The sequence below is a fragment of the Macaca mulatta genome, chromosome 3, assembly GCF_049350105.2.
Source record: "Macaca mulatta isolate MMU2019108-1 chromosome 3, T2T-MMU8v2.0, whole genome shotgun sequence".
Taxonomy (NCBI): Eukaryota; Metazoa; Chordata; class Mammalia; order Primates; family Cercopithecidae; genus Macaca; species Macaca mulatta.
Window position 1 is genome coordinate 57,037,095 of NC_133408.1, and position 19,614 is coordinate 57,056,708.

At 45.9% G+C, this 19,614-nt stretch overlaps 1 protein-coding gene across 2 annotated transcripts in view; it reads left to right on the forward strand.

Annotated features, from left to right (window-relative positions):
* The window catches only part of GALNT17 (polypeptide N-acetylgalactosaminyltransferase 17), a 612,851-nt gene extending 595,885 nt beyond the window's left edge, over nucleotides 1–16,966 (forward strand). The window contains 2 exon segments of one of the 2 annotated variants that reach the window (NM_001265889.1): nucleotides 14,138–14,305; nucleotides 15,366–16,965. In NM_001265889.1, the coding sequence (NP_001252818.1) occupies nucleotides 14,138–14,305; nucleotides 15,366–15,494 (297 nt within the window). In that variant the 3' untranslated portion in view covers nucleotides 15,495–16,965. 2 annotated transcript variants of the gene reach the window in all.
* Nucleotides 16,967–19,614: the final 2,648 nt, after the last annotated feature.

The window sequence follows — 19,614 nt, forward strand, 5'->3', positions numbered from 1 at the left end:
GCATTTTCTGGAAACATAATGCTTGAATCCAGCATGATGAGTCATATCCAGCATGATGAGGTAGAAGGGAGAAGCCAGCGGGGAAGGGCCCTTGGGACCATCCCAGTCCCCAGGAGCTGGCCCTCTCTGCAAAAACCATCTGGTTCCATAGCATGCTTTCTAAGCTCCCATATATATTTTTAAATCAACTATATGGAAGCATAAGGTAAATACAATACAGCGCATCCATTTAAAGTGTGCAATCTGATGAGTTTTGACAGGTGTGTACACCTGCGAAGCTGCCCTTGAAATCAAGATTCAGAGCATTTCCATCTCCCTCAAGGATTTCTCATGCTCCTTTTCTAAACCCAGCTCTCAGGCAGCCACCACCTGTCCACTGTGAGACATTTATTTTCTATATTCAGTTTGGGATTGGGCATTTGGGATTTTCCAAAGGCAGCGTCCTCTGTAAATGTCTAAAGACCACTGGAGACAGCATCTTCTCAGGGCTGTAAACTCTGTGCCTGGGACTGGGTCCTTGCTCTCAGGATAGCCTGGAGGGGCTCTTGTCCACTGCTGAGCTGCCTCTTTCTTAGCTTGGCCCAGCTTCGTAAACACCCAGGACAGTGAAGGAGAAACTCTGTCAATTTCAAGAATATGCACATGTTCTTGCAGTCATAAGAAACCATTCTTCTGGGCTTTAACCAAGTAATAAATAAATTTACTCCAAAGCAGATCTGAATTAATGGAATATATCTCTCTGTCTCTTGAGTAGAAGCTGGGAAACCTGAACTTTTCTTTTTTGGTGTTTGTTTGTTTTAGAGATAGGATCTTGCTCTGTCACCTAGGCTGGAATGCAGTGGTGCAGTCATAGCTGACTGCAGCCTTAAGTTCCTGGGCTCAAGCCTCAGCCTCCCGAGTAGCTGAGACTACAGGCATGTGCCACCATACCCAGCTAATTTATTTTATTTTATTTTTATAAAGACAATGTTTCACTATGTTACCCAGGCTGGCCTTGAACTCCTATCCTCAAGTGATCCTCCTGCCTCACCCTCCCAAAGTGCTGGGATTGCAGGTGTGAGCCACTGTGCCCAGCCAAGAAACCTACATTTTGCATTAGCCATTGTTTTCTACACTGACTGCTGGATATTAAAATCAGGAGAAAGGCCCTTAATAGGAAAGCAATTGCAAGCCATGTTTTTATTGATAATCTGATGGATTTTGCTGTGTTCTGGAGTCATTCTGCAATTATTTATCCGATTTTTGTTTATCTGGCTATAACCTGCATATTCTAGTTTTATTTCAAGGCTGTTAAATTTGGGTTAATAGTTGTGTGTGTCTCTTAGATCATCTCAAATGGAAAATTCTTTCCCCCTAAATGAGAATTAATTGTATTTGAGCTCAGAGGGTTTTTTCCTAATGCATTAGGGTGTGGATAATGATGTTCACTTCTCCTCTTGAGCCCAGGAGCCAAACCTAGAGTAATCCCATTCACTTCCAAAGACATTTATAGAGCATTTGATTTTTGCAAGATACTTTCGTTGGTCCTTATGTTGGATAAAAATGGGTAGAATGCTGCTAAAAATAACAATAACAAAAACCTATAGCAAAGAAAAACACATTTATAAAATATGAAATTATGTAAGTTGGAAGAATCATATCTGGGTGGGGGCTATATGGAACCAGTGGAGACAGGGTGGGGCTAGGGAGAGAATATCCTGCTTATACAGGGAAGGCAGGCTGGACGGTCGGCTGTTGTTGAGAAACCTCATATCATCTATCAGACTAAGCCAGAAAAGCAAGAGTTATGCCTGAAAAGGTAAGTTGGACCATAGAGTAAAAAGTCATGGTAGAAAGTTTACTCTTAAATTGGTGGACCATGGGAGCAATGCAAACATACAACCAAAGTACTGAACAGTTAGAAGGAAGTGATCAGATCTGGTATCCTAATGCCTTTGAATTTTATCGAGGGGAAGCAGATGTTAAGATATTTTATAAAATTGGATTTTGCAAAGTTGTCAATGGTTAAACTTCAAGAGTAAACAATAAAATAATGGAAATGGAGTGTGATTTTTAAATCTGTAGAGGGGAACAATGAAATATGATAACATTTCAACAAAGCATCCAAACACAACTAATCCAAGCAAAGGCAAGTAGAGGAGAAAGCAGGAAACTGAGGAGCCCAGACATACAGAAAGCACAAAGAGAGATGGCAGAAATAAGTAAAAATATATCATTAATTACAATGAATATGAATGGATTTAACTCTCCAGTTAAAAGACAGAGATTGCCACCTTCAATTTTGAAAACTCCAGCTGTATTCCATTTTCAAGGGACACATAAAAACCTCAGGAGAGCACCGGGCACAGTGGCTCACGCCTGTAATCCCAGCACTTTGGGAGGCCGAGGGGGGCAGATTGCCAGACCTCATGAGTTCAAGATCAGCCTGGGCAACACGGTGAAACCTGGTCTTTATTAAAATACAAAAAATTAGCCGGGTGTGGCAGCATGCACCTATAATCCCAGCTACTCAGGAGGCTGAGGCAGGAGAATTGGTTGGACCAGGGAGGTGGAGGTTGTAGTGAGCCAAGATCATGCCACTGCACTGCAGCCTAGGTGACAGAGCAAGACTCCATCTCAAAAAAAAAGGCCATGCTCAGTGGCTCATGCCTGTAATACCAGCACCTTGGGAGGCCAAGGCGGGTGGATCACAAGGTCAAGAGATCAAGACCATTCTGGCCAACATGGTGAAACCCCGTCTTTACTAAAAGTACAAAAATTAGCCGGGCGTGGTGGCGCGCCTGTAGTCCCAGTTGCTCTGGAGGCTGAGGCAGGAGAATCGCTTGAACCTGGGAGGCAGAGGTTGCAGCGAGCCGAGATTGCAGCGAGCTTGCAGTGCAGCGCAATAGGCAGGGGTTGCAGCGAGCCCCTGCACTCCAGCCTGGGTGACAGAGCGAGACTCCATCTCAAAAAAAAAAAAACCCTCAGGAGAATGAAGTGTTGAATTAAAAAGATGGAAAGGGTTATGTCAGGCAAATTCTAAAGGGCAGAAAGCTGGGGTAACTTCATTAGTATCAAACAAACTAGCCTATAAAACAAAATGCGTTATTAAAGATGAATGCAGCCTGAACACGGTGGGTCATGCCTGTAATCCTAACACTTTGGGAGGCTGAAATGGGAGAATCATTTGAGCCTAGGAGTTTGAGGCCAGCCTGGGGAAAATAGTGAGACCCTGTGTCTATGATTTTTTTTTTTTAAATAACCAGGTGTTGTAGCATGCACCTGTAGTCCCAGCTACTTGGGAGGCTGAGGCAGGAGGATCACATGTGCCCAGGAGTTGGAGGCTGCAATGAACTATGATCACTTTACTGCACTGCAGCCTGAGTGACAGAGTGAGACCCCTGTCTCAGAAAAAAAAATAATAAAGTGAAGTGTGTCAGTGTATGATGATAAAAGATTCTGTTTTCCAGTAAGATAGAATAATTCTTGGCCATGCACGGTGGCTCACACCTGTAATCCCAGCAGTTTGGGAGGCCAAGGCGGGCAGATCACTTGAGACGGAGTTCAAGACCAGCCTGGCCAGCATAGTGAAAGTCCATCTCTACTAAAAATACAAAAAATATATTAGCCGGGCACGGTGGTGCACACCTGTAGTCCCAGCTACTCAGGAGGCTAAGGCATAAGAATCGCTTGAGCCCAGGTGTCAGAGGTTGCAGTGAGCAGAGATCACACCACTGCACTACAGCCTGGATGACATAGTGAGACTCCTTCTCAAAAAAGAAAAAACAAAAAAAGAATCATTCTTAACTTCTTAACTACTTAAATTAACTTGTATGCATTCTCAAATCTGTCTTCTTCTAACCTTCACTGTCACACTTGAGTTCAGACCTTCATCCACCCCTCTACTTCCATCCTCATTGCAGTTCATTCTCCACTCAACAGACAGTGTGGTCAGCCTAAAATTCAGATGGCTCTTAATGCGAAAGCCTCGATTCCTGAGCTTGGTGGACTCCATCTAGTGGAGTCTCACCTGCACTAGACCCAGCTCCCCCACCTCTGTACTCCATTATGGTGAAAGCTATGCTTGGATTCTCCAAAACACCACATTTCCTCTGGTCTCCAGGCCTTTAAACAGCTGCTCCCTCTTCCTGGTCTGATCTATTTTTCTCTTACTTGCCTAGTTGGCTGACTCCATCAGGGCTTGACTTCAGTGCCTTCTCTGGGAATCCTTCTTTGACCTTCCTCTTTTGGATAGGGCCCCATCCTATTCTGCCTTTATGAACACACTTCGTGTATTTCCTGGCAAGATTTCACATTTTGTTATCATTGCTATCATTGCCTTTTTACTTGCCTGGCTCCAGTGAGTAACCTGTGAACACCTCGAAAGCAAGCACTGTGTCATTCATTCATGATGTCACAAATGTTTATCAAGCACCTATTATATGCCAGGCATTCTTCTAAGAGCTAGAGATAGAGCAGTGAACAAAAAAGCTAAGCAAACACACCCCTGCCTTCATGCCACTCATTCTAGCCAAGGGAGCCAAACAACAAACTGGGTAAGTAGGGAAAATAGATGGTTTGATAGAAGATAATAGGTGTTTACAGAGAAGTAAAGCAAGGAGAAAGATAGGGAGTAAGTGGTGCATGTGAAATTTTAAATAAGATCAAGGGAAAGTCTCAGCAAGAATATGACATTTGGCCAGGCGCGGTGGCTCACGCCTGTAATCCCAGCCCTTTGGGAGGCCGAGGCGGGCAGATCACCTGAGGTCAGAAGTTCGAGACCAGCCTGGCCAACCTGATGAAACCCTGTCTCTACTAAAAATACAAAAATTAGCTGGATGTGGTGGCGGGTGCCTGTAATCCCGGCTACTCTGGAGGCTGAGGCAGGAGAATCACTTGAACCCGGGAGGCAGAGGTTGCAGTGAGCCAAGATCGCGCCATTGCACTCCAGCCTGGACGACAGAGTGAGACTCCATCTCAAAAAAGAAGAAAAGAAAAAAAAAAGAATATGACATTTAGGCAGAAACTTGAAAGAGGTGAGAGTGTGAGCCATTCAAACATCTGGAGGAGGCACTCCTGGGTATCTACCCAAACGAAAAGGCATCAAAAATATGCCTGCACTTGTATGTTCATCACAGCACTATCCACAAAAACAAAGTCATGGAATTAACCTAAGTACCCATAAAGAGTGGATGGGATAAAGCAAATATATATATACTTATATGCACACATATATACACACATATATACACACACACATATATATATGTCATGGAACACTATGCAACCATAAAAAGGAACGAAATCGTATCCTTTGCAAAAACATAGATGTAGCTGGAGGCCATTATTCTAAGTGAATTAACAAAGGAACAGAAAACCTAATACCACATGTTCTCACTTATAAGTGGGAGCTAAACATTGGACCTAAAAATGGAAACAATAGACAGTGTGGACTACCAGAGTAGAGAGAGAGGGAGGAGGGTAAGGGTTGAAAAGTGCCTACTGGGCACTATGTTTACTATTTGGGTGATGGGTTCAGTAGAAGCCCAAACCTCAGCATTATACAATATATCTATGTAACAAATATGTACATGTACCCACTGAATCTAAAATTTTTAAAAATATAAGAAGAGAAAGATATCTAAAGGAAGAGTATTCAAGAGAGAAGGAACAGCCAGTGCAAAGGCTCTGAGCAGGAGCAGGCATGGATGGTTCACAGATCAGCAGGGAGGCCCATGTGGCTGGATTAAATAAGAGGATCAAGGAAAAGTCTCAGCAAAAAGTATGGCATTTGGCCGGAAGTTCTGGAAGCTCAGAAAGCTATTATTGGATTGCAAGACCCATCGCAAGGATCTTGGACTTTTATTTTGGGTGAGATTGGAAGCCTCCAGAAGATTTTCAGCAGAGAGATGGCACGCCCTGACTCCAATTTAAAGTAACATGATTTTAAATAATATAGTATTTTAAAAGCAGTCACTCTGGATGGTGTGTTGATAAGAAAACTGAGGGAGGCAAGGAGGGGGAACTGGGGAACGAGTCAGGAGGCCATTGCCCTAACCTTATCAAGAAAGGAAGGTGGCTTAGAACAGGGAGGTGAAATCTGGATATGATTTGCTAATGGATTGAATATGGTGGATCAGAGAAAGGGGTAAGTAAGGTGTTTGGCCTAAGCAACTGTAAGGATGGAGTTATTACCAAGAAGGAACCGATGCTGGATGAGTGTATGGGTGATGGAGGTTACACAAGAGGATGAGTTCAGTTGGGTCATCTAAATTTAAAATGCTTATTAGACATCCAAGTGGTATGTCAAGTAGGGAGCTGGATATACAAAGTTGGAATTGAGGGAAATTTTTGGTTTGGAAACAGAAGTTTCAAACAGCCAAATTAGCATGTAGATGCTATTGAAAGCTCTGAGGATGGGAAAAATCTCCAAGAAAGTGACTACATATAGGAGAAGTTACATCAACTGCACTCAGCACAGAGCCTGGGTGCAACTGAAGAAAAAGCAATTGAAGTTTATATTATAGATCCTGCTTTATCAGGCTGTTCTTGCCTTGTTTTAAAGAAATACCTGAGACTGGGTAATTTATAAAGAAAAGAAGTTTAATTGGCTTATGGCTGTATGACATGTGCTCAGCTTCGGTGAGGCCTCAGGGAGCTTTTGCCCATGGTGGAAGGTGAAGCAGAAGCAGGCACATCACTTGGCAAGAGTGGGAACAAGAGAGTGAGGTGAGAAGGTCCCAGACTTCTAAACAACCAGATCTTGCATTAACTAACTAAGCAAGAACTCACTTATCACCAAGGGCGTGGTGCTTAAAACCATTCATAAGGGATATGGCCCCATGATACAGTTACCTCCCATCAGACGCCGTCTCCAACACCGGCAATCACATTTCAACCTGATATTTGGTGGGGACAAACATTCAAACCATATCACCTGATGACCTTTAAAAGGGCAATTTCAATAAAGTAACAATGGCAGAAGTTAGGTTGCAAGGCATGAAAGGTATGAGAGAGAGGAAATTCAAATTAAGAGATAAATAGAGCTGTGGCTAGAGACATAAAGATCTGGTTATATTTGTAGCTTGATTGAAGAAATGAAAGAAAGGAGCGAGTAATGGCTTAGGGTACCTACAGAGTGGGGAGAGGGTCAGAGACTGAAGGAAATGTGAGTGAAGGAAGACAGGTTTTTGAGAAGTAAGGGAGACAACTTTTCAACAAAATGGGAAGTAATATTCTCTGAAGGCAGTGAGGGCCCAGGACACCAGGATAGGAGATTGAGGAGGAAGGACACATTTTTTAAAATCCAGACTCTAGCAGGGATGGGAGGGGTGTTGGCTGACAGAGAGTCACATGAGGCGAATGAAAAAATGAAGAAGGGCCCAGGCACAGTTGGAACACAGGTCTCCAGTGGATGTAGTCAGCTGGCACCTGTCCCTGGCCCTGTGAAAGCAAAGACCGAGGAGACTTGTAAAACCTGCTTTTCAGAGTGACCATGAGGTACCTGAGTGACTGGTGTGATCACAGAGGTGTATTAAACACACTGCTTGCACTGGCAACGAACATTCTGAGAAGGGAATTAAGAGAACAAAACCATTTACAATAGCATCAAAAAGGATTAAATGCTTAGGAATAAATTTAGCCAAAAAAATGCAAGACAGGTACACTGAAATGACAAAACATTATTGAAATAAATTAAAGATCTAACTAAAAAAGATATCCTTTGTTCATGGATTAGAGGACTTAAGAGTGTTAAGATGGCAGTTCTTCCTAAATTGATCTAAAGATTCAATGCAATCCCTAGCAAAATGCCAACTGCCTTTTTTTTTTTTTTTTTTTTTTTTTGGCAGAAATGGAAAAGCTAATCCTAAAATACACATGGAATTCAAGGGACGCAAAATAGCCAGAACAGTATTGAAAAAGAACAAACTTGCAAGACTCACACTTCCCAGTTCTAAGACTTACTACAAAGCTATAATAATCAAAGCAGTATAGTATGGCACAAAGATAGACATGGAGATCAAAGGAATCACATTTAGAGTCTAGAAACAAACCCTCACATTTATAATCCATTGATTTTTGACAAGAGTGACAAGACAATTCAATAGGGAAAGAATAGTCTTTTCAGCAATGGTGCTGGGACACAGATATCCACATGAAAAAGAGTGATTTTGGACCCCTACCTTATAATATATAGAAAAAAATTCAAAGGGCACCAGCGACCTAAATATAAGATGAAACTATAACATTCATATAAAACATAGAGGTAAATCTTCATGGCCTTGGATTTTGCAATGGTTTCTTAGATATGACTTCAGAAACACAAATAACCAAAGAAAAAATAGCTACTTTGTATTTTACCAAAAATAAAAACTTTTATGCTTCAAAGGACATTATCAAGCATGTGAAAAACAACCCATAGAATGGGAGAAAATATTTATAAATCATATGTCAGAAAAATGTCTTAGTATCCAGAATATGTAAAGAACTCTTATAACCCAAAAATAATGACCTTTTTTTAATGGTCAAAAGATTTGAATAGACTTTTTTTCAAAGAAAATATAAAATGGTCAATAAGCAAATGAAAAGATGCTCAACATCTTTAGTCATTAGAGAAATGCAAATCGAAACCACAGTGGCCACTTCACACTCACTAGGATAGCTAGAATCAAAAAAAGCAGACAATAACATGAGTTGGCCAGGATGTGGAGAAATTGAAACCCCGGTTCATTGCTGGTGGGAGTGTAAAGTGGTGCAGCTGCTTTGGAAAACAGTTTGGCAGTTCCTTAGAAAGTTAAACATAGAGTTACCATATGGCCCAAGGATGAGTAATTCTACTCTTAGGTGTATACCTCAGAGAATTGAAAACATATGTTTGTATGAAAATTGTACATGAATAGCCACAGCAGCATTATTCATAATAGCCAAAAAGTGGAAACAACCCAAATGTCCATCAGCTTGAAAATGAATAAACAAAATGGTCAAGATGAGGAGACCACACCTTGAAGAGACACATGAGAGCAGCACAGACATCCAGTTGCTCCAAAGACCTGAAAGGAGAGGTCCAGGGGCTGGAAGACACTGTGCGTAAGAGAGAATCACACTGAAGCCTAGGAAAGTTGAAGCCAGAACATTCTAGAGGAAGGCCAATCAGTAGCATCTCCAGGCAGAGAAACACACCTAGACAAAGACTTAGAGGCAGGAAAACCTGTTGAATGTGCAGAGGACAGGAAGAAGAGATCCTCAAGGAGACAGCATGAGGGATGAGGAGTCGTGGTAGGTAGACAACATCACAGAAGCTCCTGGTTCAGGACTGGGGCAAACTTGGGACATTTGGTTGACAGCAGATCCAAGGGTTCACTACTCGCCTGCCTCATGCTAGAAAAGTGGATGTGAGATCTGTTTGCCTAACTTTAGCCCCATCATGCGTCAGACCACAGTACTGGCTTCTAACTTCCTCAGAAAAGGAGGCAAGTATTGGTCCCTTGGCCAGACCAGCAGAACCTATGCACATGACCTAGTAATTTCAGTGTGATAAATACCTTCCCCTAGAAAGGAAATCCCATCCAGGGCCCTCCTCGCCTGCCCCAGCCTACCCTGCATGCCTGCATGGCTTAGGCCTGCCATGTGGCCTCCACAGGTCCTAGTATTCTAGGTCTGATTGTTTCATTCCCTAACAGACCTCAGAAAGGAGAATCTCTAACTCCCAGTGGCATTTAGCTTCCCTCTTTAAACATCTGGGTCACAGATATGCTCAGTTAATTAATGTTCTTAGTGCTGCTCATCTGCCTGCTGGATAATAGATTGATTCATAATTTCAATAAGCAGCTGTGTATATCTTTTCCCTGAACATAAAGGCAGCTTGCTGTCATTCATCACTTTGCATTTGGAGAATTTAAATATATTCAGGGAGACATTGTTTAGGCAGGGGGAGGGAGGGCTGCTGATTTTCTTACCATTTTGCCTCCAACAATTACTTTGATTTGGAACTAATTGGGGTTTAAAGCACACGTTAACCGCATCTCTCTCAAGGGCACTTAATAAACTCCCTGTCCCTTGTTCAAGGAGAGCAGCCAGGCCCTCCTTTTGGGATCAGAGCCAAGAGCTTCTGAGTAGCTTTCACCAAGAAATGAGAACCCCATGCAGAGAATCTTTTCTGCCAGAAAAGAGCCACTCCTGTCCCTGAGCGGAGCTACTTATTTCATTCCTGGGCAGAATATGCTCAGGCTCTCTGGAGGAGGTGGGGTTCCCCCGGCAATCTGGGAGGGGGCTCCTCTGCTGCTCAGCTGCTGGGCCATGGCAGCCAATCATTTGGTGACCAAAAGAAAGCGGCCAGCACCCAGTCAGCGGACCAGATGTCGTCATGCCTCAGTTTCCTCATCTATAAAATGTAAATAATAATAAAACATATCTTGCAGAGTTGTTGTGAAAATTGCATTATTTATTCTCTTTACAATGGTTAGAAATGATGCAGAGTGGTTTTTTTTTTTTAATTTATTAGGCAACAGCTGTGTAGATGCGGCTGCGTTTTTAAATGTTGCCATTCACCGCATTTATGTGCTCAACCCCAAACACATTTTGAGCACTTGGTCTGTGATTTGCTGCTAGTAAGAAAGGAAATTAATTAGGCACAGCCCCTCCCTCTCAGGAGTGTGAAAGATGGGTGAATGCATTTTTTAAAATTTTAGAATATGATTCTTAAACAATATAATTTTCCTTCCCCAGGACACTGAAGGCAGCAGAGGCAAGGCTGATAGCCTACTATGGGTCCTGTTGTGGGAACGGTTGCCAGGCAACACCTTCTGGTGTTGGAATTGGTGTTGGAATCAGTTAGGAATTGCTGCATAAAAACCACCCCACAACGTAGTGGCTTAAAACAGTATGTATTTTTTTATTGCTCACGAGTCTACAGGTCAGCTGGATGATTCTATGATCTGGACCAGGCTTGGCTGATCTAACTGGATTCATTCCTGCATCTCCTATCAGCAACTGGCAGGTTGGCTGAGGGCTGCCTCATCCAGGTTGGCCTCATCCATTTGGTTAACTGGTGGCTAACTGGCAATTGATTGGGCCACATGACTGTCATCCTCAAACAGGCCAGCCTGGGCTTACTGTTCCAAGAGACTGAAAGGATGCATACAACGCTAAAAGTCTAGTCTAGGAACAGGCACAGCCTCAATTCTGCTCCATTCCATTGGCCAAAGCAAGTCACAGGACCAACCAGTATTCAAGGGATAGTGAAATAGATTCCACTTCTTGATGGAAATTGCTTCAAAGCCATCTTGCCATGGGTGTATAGAAGGAATAGTGGATGATGTGGTCGGTTTTGCAACCTACCGTAATCATCCAGCCTTTGTTGTTGTACATAGAGCATAAAGCAAGCACTAGGATTTTGTTGCCCACTTATGATATTTTTGCTCTGCTCTTTATTATAAATTCTGTTGCAATAAATACCCTACCCATGAATTTTTGTTTGCAATTCTGATTATTTCCTTCTGCTAGAGTGTATTAGTCCAGTCTCATGCTGTTAATAAAGACATACCCAAGACTGGGTAATTTATAAAGAAAAAGAGGTTTAATGGACTCACAGTTTTACATAGCTGAGGAGGCCTCATAATCATGTCGGAAGGTGAGGGAGGAGCAAAAGCATGCCTTATATGGTGGCAGGCAAGAGAGCGTGTGCAGAGGAACTGTCCTTTATAAAACTATCAGATCTCATGAGACTTAATTCATTATCACAAGAACAGCATGGGAAAAACCTGGCTTCGTGATTCAATTACCTCCCACCAGGTCCCTCCCACAACACGTGAGGATTATGGGAGCTACAATTCAAGATGAGATTTGGGTGGGGACACAGCCAAACAGTATCATGGAGTTCTAAAGATTGATTCTTTTTAATTTATATTTTTATTTGATGCAGGGGGTACATATACAGGTTTTTAACAAAGGTATATTGCAGGATGCTGAGGTTTGGGGTATGCTTGAAATCGTCACCCAGGTAATGAGCCTAATACCCAATAGATAGTTTTTCAACTCTTGCCTTCCTTTCTCCCTCCCTCCTTTTGGCATTCCCAGTGTCTATAATTTCCATCTTTATGTCCATGAATACCCAATGTTTAACTCCCACTCACAAGTGAGAACATACAGTATTTGGTTTTCTGATTCTGCATTAATTCTTTTAGGATAATGGCCTCCAGCTGCATCCATGTTGCTTCAAAAGACATGATGCTGTTCTTGTTCATGGCTGTACCGTATTCCATGGTGTATAGGTACCACATTTTCTTCATCCAGTTCACCATTTATGGGCACGTAGGTTGATTGCATATGTTTGCTATTGTGAATAGTGCTGCAATGAACATGTAAGTGCGTGTGTCTTTTTGGTAGAGTGATGTCTTTTCCTTTGGGTCGATACCCAGTAATAGGATTGCAGGTCAAACAGTAGTTATACTTTTAGTTCTTTGATAAGTCTCCAAACTTCTTTCCACAGTGGATGAACTAATCTACATTCCCGCCAACAGTGTATAAGCATTCCTTCTTCTCTGCAGCCTCACCAACATCTGTTATTTTTTGGCTTTTCAATAGTAGCCATTCTTGCTGGTGTGAGATGGTATCTCATTGTGGTTTTGATTTGCACGTCTCTGATGATTAGTGATGATGAGCATTTTTTCACATGTGTTCTGGCTACTTGTATGTCTTCTTATGAGAAGTGTCTTGTCCTTTGTGCGTAAAAGTGGATTAATTGAATCAAAGGCCATGAACATTTTAAAAGCACAAAGCATATATTTAGAAATCTCCTTTTTGAAAGGTTGTAGTAATCTACCCTCCCTCCAGCCCAATAGCGGGAGGGTCCATCTTAGACTTAAGTCACCAAAATGTGAATAATCTCTGATTTTAGTGTCAGTTTTTTGGGAGTTTTTTGTTTTTTGTTTGGTTTTTGTTTTTGTTTGGTTTTTGTTTGTGTTTTTTTTTTTTTTTTTTTTTTTTTTTTTTTTTTTTTGAGACAGAGCCTCACTCTGTTGCCCAGGCTGGAGTGCAGTGGCACGATCTCGGCTCACTGCAGCCTCCGCACCCCCAGGTTCAAGCAATTCTCCTGCCTCAGGCTCCTGAATAGCTTGGATTATAGTTATGCGCCACCACACCCGGCTGATTTTTGTAGTTTTAGAAGAGACGGAGTTTGGCCGTGTTGGCCAGACTGGTCTCGAACTCCTGGATTCAAGTGATCCGCCTACCTCAGCCTCCCAAAGTGCTGGGATCACAGGCGTGAGCCACTGAGCCTGGCCTGCTCTGTTTCGTAAAATGTGGTATTTCATTATTTTAGATTTTTGTTTCTTTTCGTACCTATGAGGTTGAGTACTGTTTAATGTCTCTTTCTTCTTCAGTGAATGGCTTCTTTGAGCCTTTTGCACCAGATTTAGTCAATCCCTCTTGATAAGTGAGGAGGAAATGGAGACTCAGAGAGGTTAAGTGACTTGTTCAAGGTGGCCCAGCCAGCTGAAAGTAGAGCCATTTAGAGATTAGACATCCAGCTTCTTCATCTATTCCTTCTCCCCGACGTTGCTGAATAGAAGACTAGGTCCTAAAACACTGCCTGAGGATATGCTTAGAAAAAAGATCAGGGCCAGGTGCAGTGGCTCACGCCTGTCATCTCTGCACTTTGAGAGGCCAAGGCGGGCAGATCACGAGGTCAGGAGTTCGAGACCAGCCTGACCAACATGGTGACATCCCGTCTCTACTAAAAATACAAAAATTAGCCGAGCGTGGTGGTGCGCGCCTGTAATCCCACGTACTCAGGGGGGTGAGGCAGGAGAATCGCTTGAACTCGGGAAGCAGAGGTGGCAGTGAGCTGAGATCGCGCCACTGCACTCCAGCCTGGGCGACAGAGTGAGACTCCATCTCAAAAAAAAAAGAAAAAAGAAAAAAAGATCAGAGAGTTGCCCTGGGGACTCTGTATCCAGGCTCAGGAAGCCCGGGAGGCTTTCTGGAATAGGGCTCTCCTGTGAGTTGAGCATACGGCGTGAGTGACAGGCTGGGATGGTGGGCAGGACTGCAGTATTGACAGACAGTAGGGGTGACGCCGGCAGACCTGAGCCCCGCTTCCTCCCGTGGTCTCACTCCTGCCTCTCACTCCCATTCGCCTGCTGCTCTGGTGTCTCGACAGCTTGCCCGCTACACCAAGGAAGGCTTTCTGCACTTGGGCGCCCTGGGGACCACCACACTCCTCCCTGACACCCGCTGCCTGGTAGATAACTCTAAGAGTCGGCTGCCGCAGCTCCTGGACTGCGACAAGGTCAAGAGCAGCCTGTACAAGCGCTGGAACTTCATCCAGGTGAGTGATGTACAGACAGGGCCAGCGGTCAGAGGCTGCAGACCACAGAGGGGAATCCAGCTTCCCCAGGGGTCCCCAGCAAAGAGCAACCCCGAACCCAGGTCTCCCTGCCCCGGGCTGGACTAGTGGACCCCAAGCACTTCCTGGGCGCAGCTGTGGAGTTTCTGCATGGAGTAGCATTTCTGATTCCTACATCAGTGCTAGGCGGGTTGAGCTCTGATCAATCCTGAGAGAGGAGTGAGGGGGGACTTCCTTGAAATCCACTAAGTACCCACAGCCAGTGGGGTTGAGACCATCAGACCAAGAATATCCCAGGAAACTTCCCATCCTGACCCCATCCCTCACCAGTGCTCCTCGCCGGATTCAGATACTCAAACCGGGTGAAGCTTATTTAGGTTCTGACTTCAGAGTCCCCAGAGGAGGTCCTCATGCTTCCCTGCCCCAGCCCCATGCAAAGAATTTTGGTGGAATTGATTCTCTGCAAGAAGGTATGTGCCAGGCGCCATGATGGTTAAGCCTCTCTCTCTCTCTCTCCTTCTGTTACTCTCTCTCTCTCCCTCTCTTCTTCTCCCTCTCTCTCTCTCTCTTCTCTCTCTTGTCTCTCCTCTCTTCTCTATCTCCTCTCTATGTTCTCTCTTTCCATCTCCTCTCCTCTTTTTTCTTTCTCTCTCCTTTATCTTTCTCTTTTTCTCTCTCCTCTCTGTCTTCTCTCTTCTCTCTCTTCCCTCTTTTTCTACCCCTCCTCCCTTTCTTTGTCTTCTCTTTGTCTCTTTCTTTGTCTCTTTCGCTCTCTTGTCTCTTTCTCTTCTGTCTCTATCTTCTCTCTTTCTCCTCTCTCTCTTGCCTCTTTTTCTCTGTCCTCTTTCTCTCTGTCTTCTCTTTACCTCTTTCTCTGTCTCTCTTTCTCTCTCTCTGTCTCTCTTTCTCTTCTCTCTTTTTGTCTCTTTGTCATTTTCTCTCTCCTGTCTCTCTTTCTCCTCTCTCTGTATCTCTCGCTGTCTCTCTCCCTCTCTCTCTCCTGTCTCTCTTATCCTCTCTTCTCGATTTTGCCCCCTCCCAGAACGGAGCCATCATGAACAAGGGCACGGGACGCTGCCTGGAGGTGGAGAACCGGGGCCTGGCTGGCATCGACCTCATCCTCCGCAGCTGCACAGGTCAGAGGTGGACCATTAAGAACTCCATCAAGTAGAGGGAGGGAGCTGGGGCACTGGAGCCTGGCCCCCAGGACATGGCTGCTCCCTCCGACCTCTGGACCAGCCGCCCTGGTGGAGAGACAGCAAGGGGCTGGCAAGTACTCGACGGGCCCCCCAGGGCTTCTCCAGGGCAGCACAAGGACCCCGGATGGAGACTCTGTCCCCCCTCAGGCATTCAGCTGCCCACAAGTTTCCTGCACCCTGGAAATGCCCCCCAACCCCTTCTCTGGGAAACCGAGAGCTGTCTTCCACAGCCTCTGATGTGAACCTGGTACTGAGGAGCAAGACTGTTCAGTTCTCCTCCACATCTCCCATCCCAGAATCAGGATCTGGGACTGGCAGGGTCCCCTCCTGTGTCTCATCTCTTGCAGCAGCAGAACTCCAGCCATCAACACAGCGGGAGGCAGCGGGGGCTTCAGCCATGCCCTAGCTCCCCGCCCTAAAAGGAGGCAGCGAGGACCGGACACTGTTTCCTTCGAGGTTACTTCTGCCCACATGACACCTGTCTGTTCATGCCCCAAGGCAGCCGCGGCCCCTAAACCTTCCCACCATGGTGGCTTTGGGTACTGCAGCTCTGGACTTTCTTGGTCCCTCCCGAGATGACCTGGATGGAGCTGATGCTTTCTCTCCTAATCACCTGGGCACTAGGCTCTTATCAGTGTGCTTGGGCCAGCTCTCCTGCCTGTGTCTAGAGGAAGCCAGAGACAGAAATAGGCTAAGCCTGCAGCAGGGTCTCAGCTGCGAGGGCCCCACAGGATGGAGCTGGGTCGAGGACCAGGGAGCCCTGATCCCGGAGGCTGCCACTGGGGAGCAGCACCGCTCCTCCATCCAGAACCTAAGGGCTGAAGCAAAGGCTGCCAGGACCCTCGAAGATGCTTTTGGCTCACCTCATTTCACCCCACGCTCTGCTGGCTGGCAGAGCAGAAGGCAGTCGTTTCCTCTCTGAAGAGTATTAATTTTTTTTCGATTGCCCTCTGGTTAGGGTGCACATATAAATCAGAGTTAATATATGAACGCGTGTGCATGCACGAGCGTGTGTGTGCCTGTGTGCTGTGTGTGGCAGTGTGTGTGTGTGTGTGTGTGTGTGTGTGTGTGTCTGGCTGTGCGTTCCAGAGCGTGCGACGATGCTGACTTAGCTGTGTGGCCTTGGGCTTGCTGCTTCATTACTCGCCTGGATGGGGATGAGGGATGAGAAGGGTGTGGGTTTGGCCCCATGTCACTGGCCGGAAGGATGTGTCTCAGCCCTGCCCTGTGGGGTGCCCCCGATGGGAGGCTGTCCCATCTCCCAGTCCCCATCTCTGTTCCCCACTCTGTCCCTGGACAAGCCCTGCCCAGAGCTGAACCCTGTAGCTGCCCCCTTGCCCTGTGTGGGATTCACAGTGTCTCATTTGGTGACATCTTATTGGTGACCATCTCCTCACCCCATCTCCCACCTTGTGGAATAAATACATCTTAATAGCACTTCCCAGAACGGCCTCCTTTGTGTCTTGATTTCTCCAGAACTGGAGGTGGGGAGGGGAGTGATGGAGACGCAAGGGGAGAGCTTATTTGGCTTTGAGGGTTTAGTGTTATTTATTTAACTATTTATTTATGAGATGGGGTCTTGCTCTGTTGCCCAGGCTGGAGTGCAGTGGTGCAATCATGACCCACTGCAGCCTCAAACTCCTGGGCTCAAATGATCCTCCCACCTTAGCCTCCTGAGTAACTGAGACTACAGGTACACATCACCATGCCTGGCTAATTTTTTACAAAATATTTTTGTAGAGATGGAATCTTGCTGCATTGCCCAGGCTGGGCCTGAACTCCTAGCCTCAAGAGATCTTCCTACTTTTGCCTCTCAAAGTGCTCGGATTTCAGGTGTGAGCCACTGCATCCAGCTAATTAAAAAAAAAAATGCAGGCCAGGCACGGTGGTCACGCCTGTGATCCCAGCACTTTGGGAGGCCAAGGCAGGCGGATTATGAGGTCAGGAGATCAAGACCATCCTGGCTAATATCGTGAAATCCCGTCTCTACTAAAAATGCAAAAAATTAGCCGGGCGAGGTGGCGGTCCCCTGTAGTCCCAGCTACTTGGGAGGCTGAGGTAGGAGAATGGCGTGAACCCGGGAGGCAGAGGTTGCAGTGAGCCAAGATCGCTCCACTGCACTCCAGCCTGGGTGACAGAGCGAGACTCCATCTCAAAAAAAAAAAAAAAAAAAAAAAAATGCAGAGAGGGGTCTTGCTATATTGCCCAGATTCGTTTCAGACTCCTGGCCTCAAGCAATCCTTTCGTCTCAGGCTTCTGAGTAACTGGAACCACAGGCACAGGCCACTAGACCTGGCCGATTTTTGAGAAACAGGTTTTTTGCTATGTTCCCCACGCTGGTCTTGAATTCCTGGCCTCAAGTGGTCCTCCCACCTCAGCCCCTCAAAGCGCAGGGATTACAGTGTGAGTCAGTGCACCAGGTCTCGGTTTGCTTAGTAAAGGCAAAAGGCCCACACACACTGGGGCTGACTAAGGCGATGCCGGTCTACCCTCGTACTCGCCTCTTCCCCCTCAAAGCAGGACAGAACTGGACACCTGACCCTCGCTTACAAACCCTTGTGTGTCCCAGGTTAGGAGTGTCAGGTTGGCACAGAAAGCTGTAAGGAAGGGGAGACTTACCATGGGACTTGGCCTGATCCAGCCCCTTTCTGCCACCATCCAGCAAATTCCACCTTTTTTTTTTTTTTTTCACTGTTGTCGCCCAGGCTGGAGTGCAATGGCGTGACCTTGGCTCACTGCAACCTCCGCCTTCCAGGTTCAAGTGATTCTCCTGCCCCAGCCTCCTGAGTAGCTGGGATTACAGGTGTCTGCCACCATGCCTATTTTTTTTTTTTCTTTAGAAGAGACAGGGTTTCACCATGTTGACCAGGCTGGTCTGGAACTCCTGACCTCAAGTGATCCTCCGCCTCGGCCTCCCAAAGTGCTGAAGTTTGGGAGGCCGAGCTACTGAAGTTTATAGGCATGAGCTACTGTATCTGGCACCCCCTCTTTTTTTAGGACCACACGGTGGCTGGACAAGATGGCCCGCTGTGCTTGTTTATGTGGCGTGGGGGATGCTGGCTCAGGACCCGTGGGAGACTCTCTGGCACCAGCACATGTGCTCTAAGCTCTGACCTTGGTTACCAGGTCCAGTAGCCTGGAGGGACTATTCACATCAGCACTATCTGTCAGCAGCTCCCCACCACGGGATCAGGATACCTGGGGAGACTGCTCAGAGCATGAGGTCAGCATCCCAGGGCAACACCCTCTTGACCCCATGGGGTCCCATCTGAGCCTGGTGGCACTGGGAGTGGCCATAGACCAAGGGAGGGAAGAAGAATTAACGAAGCAGGAGAAAGGGAGGAAGAGAAAAGAGAAGCAGGACCCTGGTGGGGAGGAAAGGATTGGTCCTAAGTCCTTCGAGAGAATTTAAAGGCTCTGGATGGCCGGGCGCGGTGGCTCACGCCTGTAATCCCAGGACTTTGGGAGGCTGAGGCGGGCAAATCACTTGAGGTCAGGAGTTCAAGACCAGCCTGGCCAACATGGTGAAACCCCGTCTCTACTAAAAATACAAAAATTAGCCAGACGTGGTAGGATGACCCTGTAATCCCAGCTACTCGGGATGCTGAGGCAGGAGAATTGCTTGAACCCAGGAGGCAAAGGTTGCAGTGAGCTGAGATGGAGCCACTGCACTCCAGCCTGGGCGATGGGGCAAGACTCCATCTCGAAAAATATAAATTAAATTAAATTAAATTTCTGGAGACCTCTAGGAGTTCGAGACCAGCCTGGACAACATGGAGAAACCCCCTCTCTACTAAAATATACAAAAATAAACTGGGCGTGGTGGCAGACACCTATAATCCCAGCTACTCAGGAGACTGAGGCAGGAGCCCAGAGGCAGAGGTTGCAGTGAGCCAAGATTGCACCACTGCACTCCAGCCTGGGCGACAGAGTGAGACTCTGTCTCAAACACAAGGCCGGATGCCATGGCTCATGCCTGTAATCCCAGCACTGGGAGGCCAAGGCAGATCACGACGTCAAGAGATAGAGACCATCCTGGCCAATATGGTGAAACCCCATCTGTACTAAAAAAAAAAAATACGAAAGTTAGCT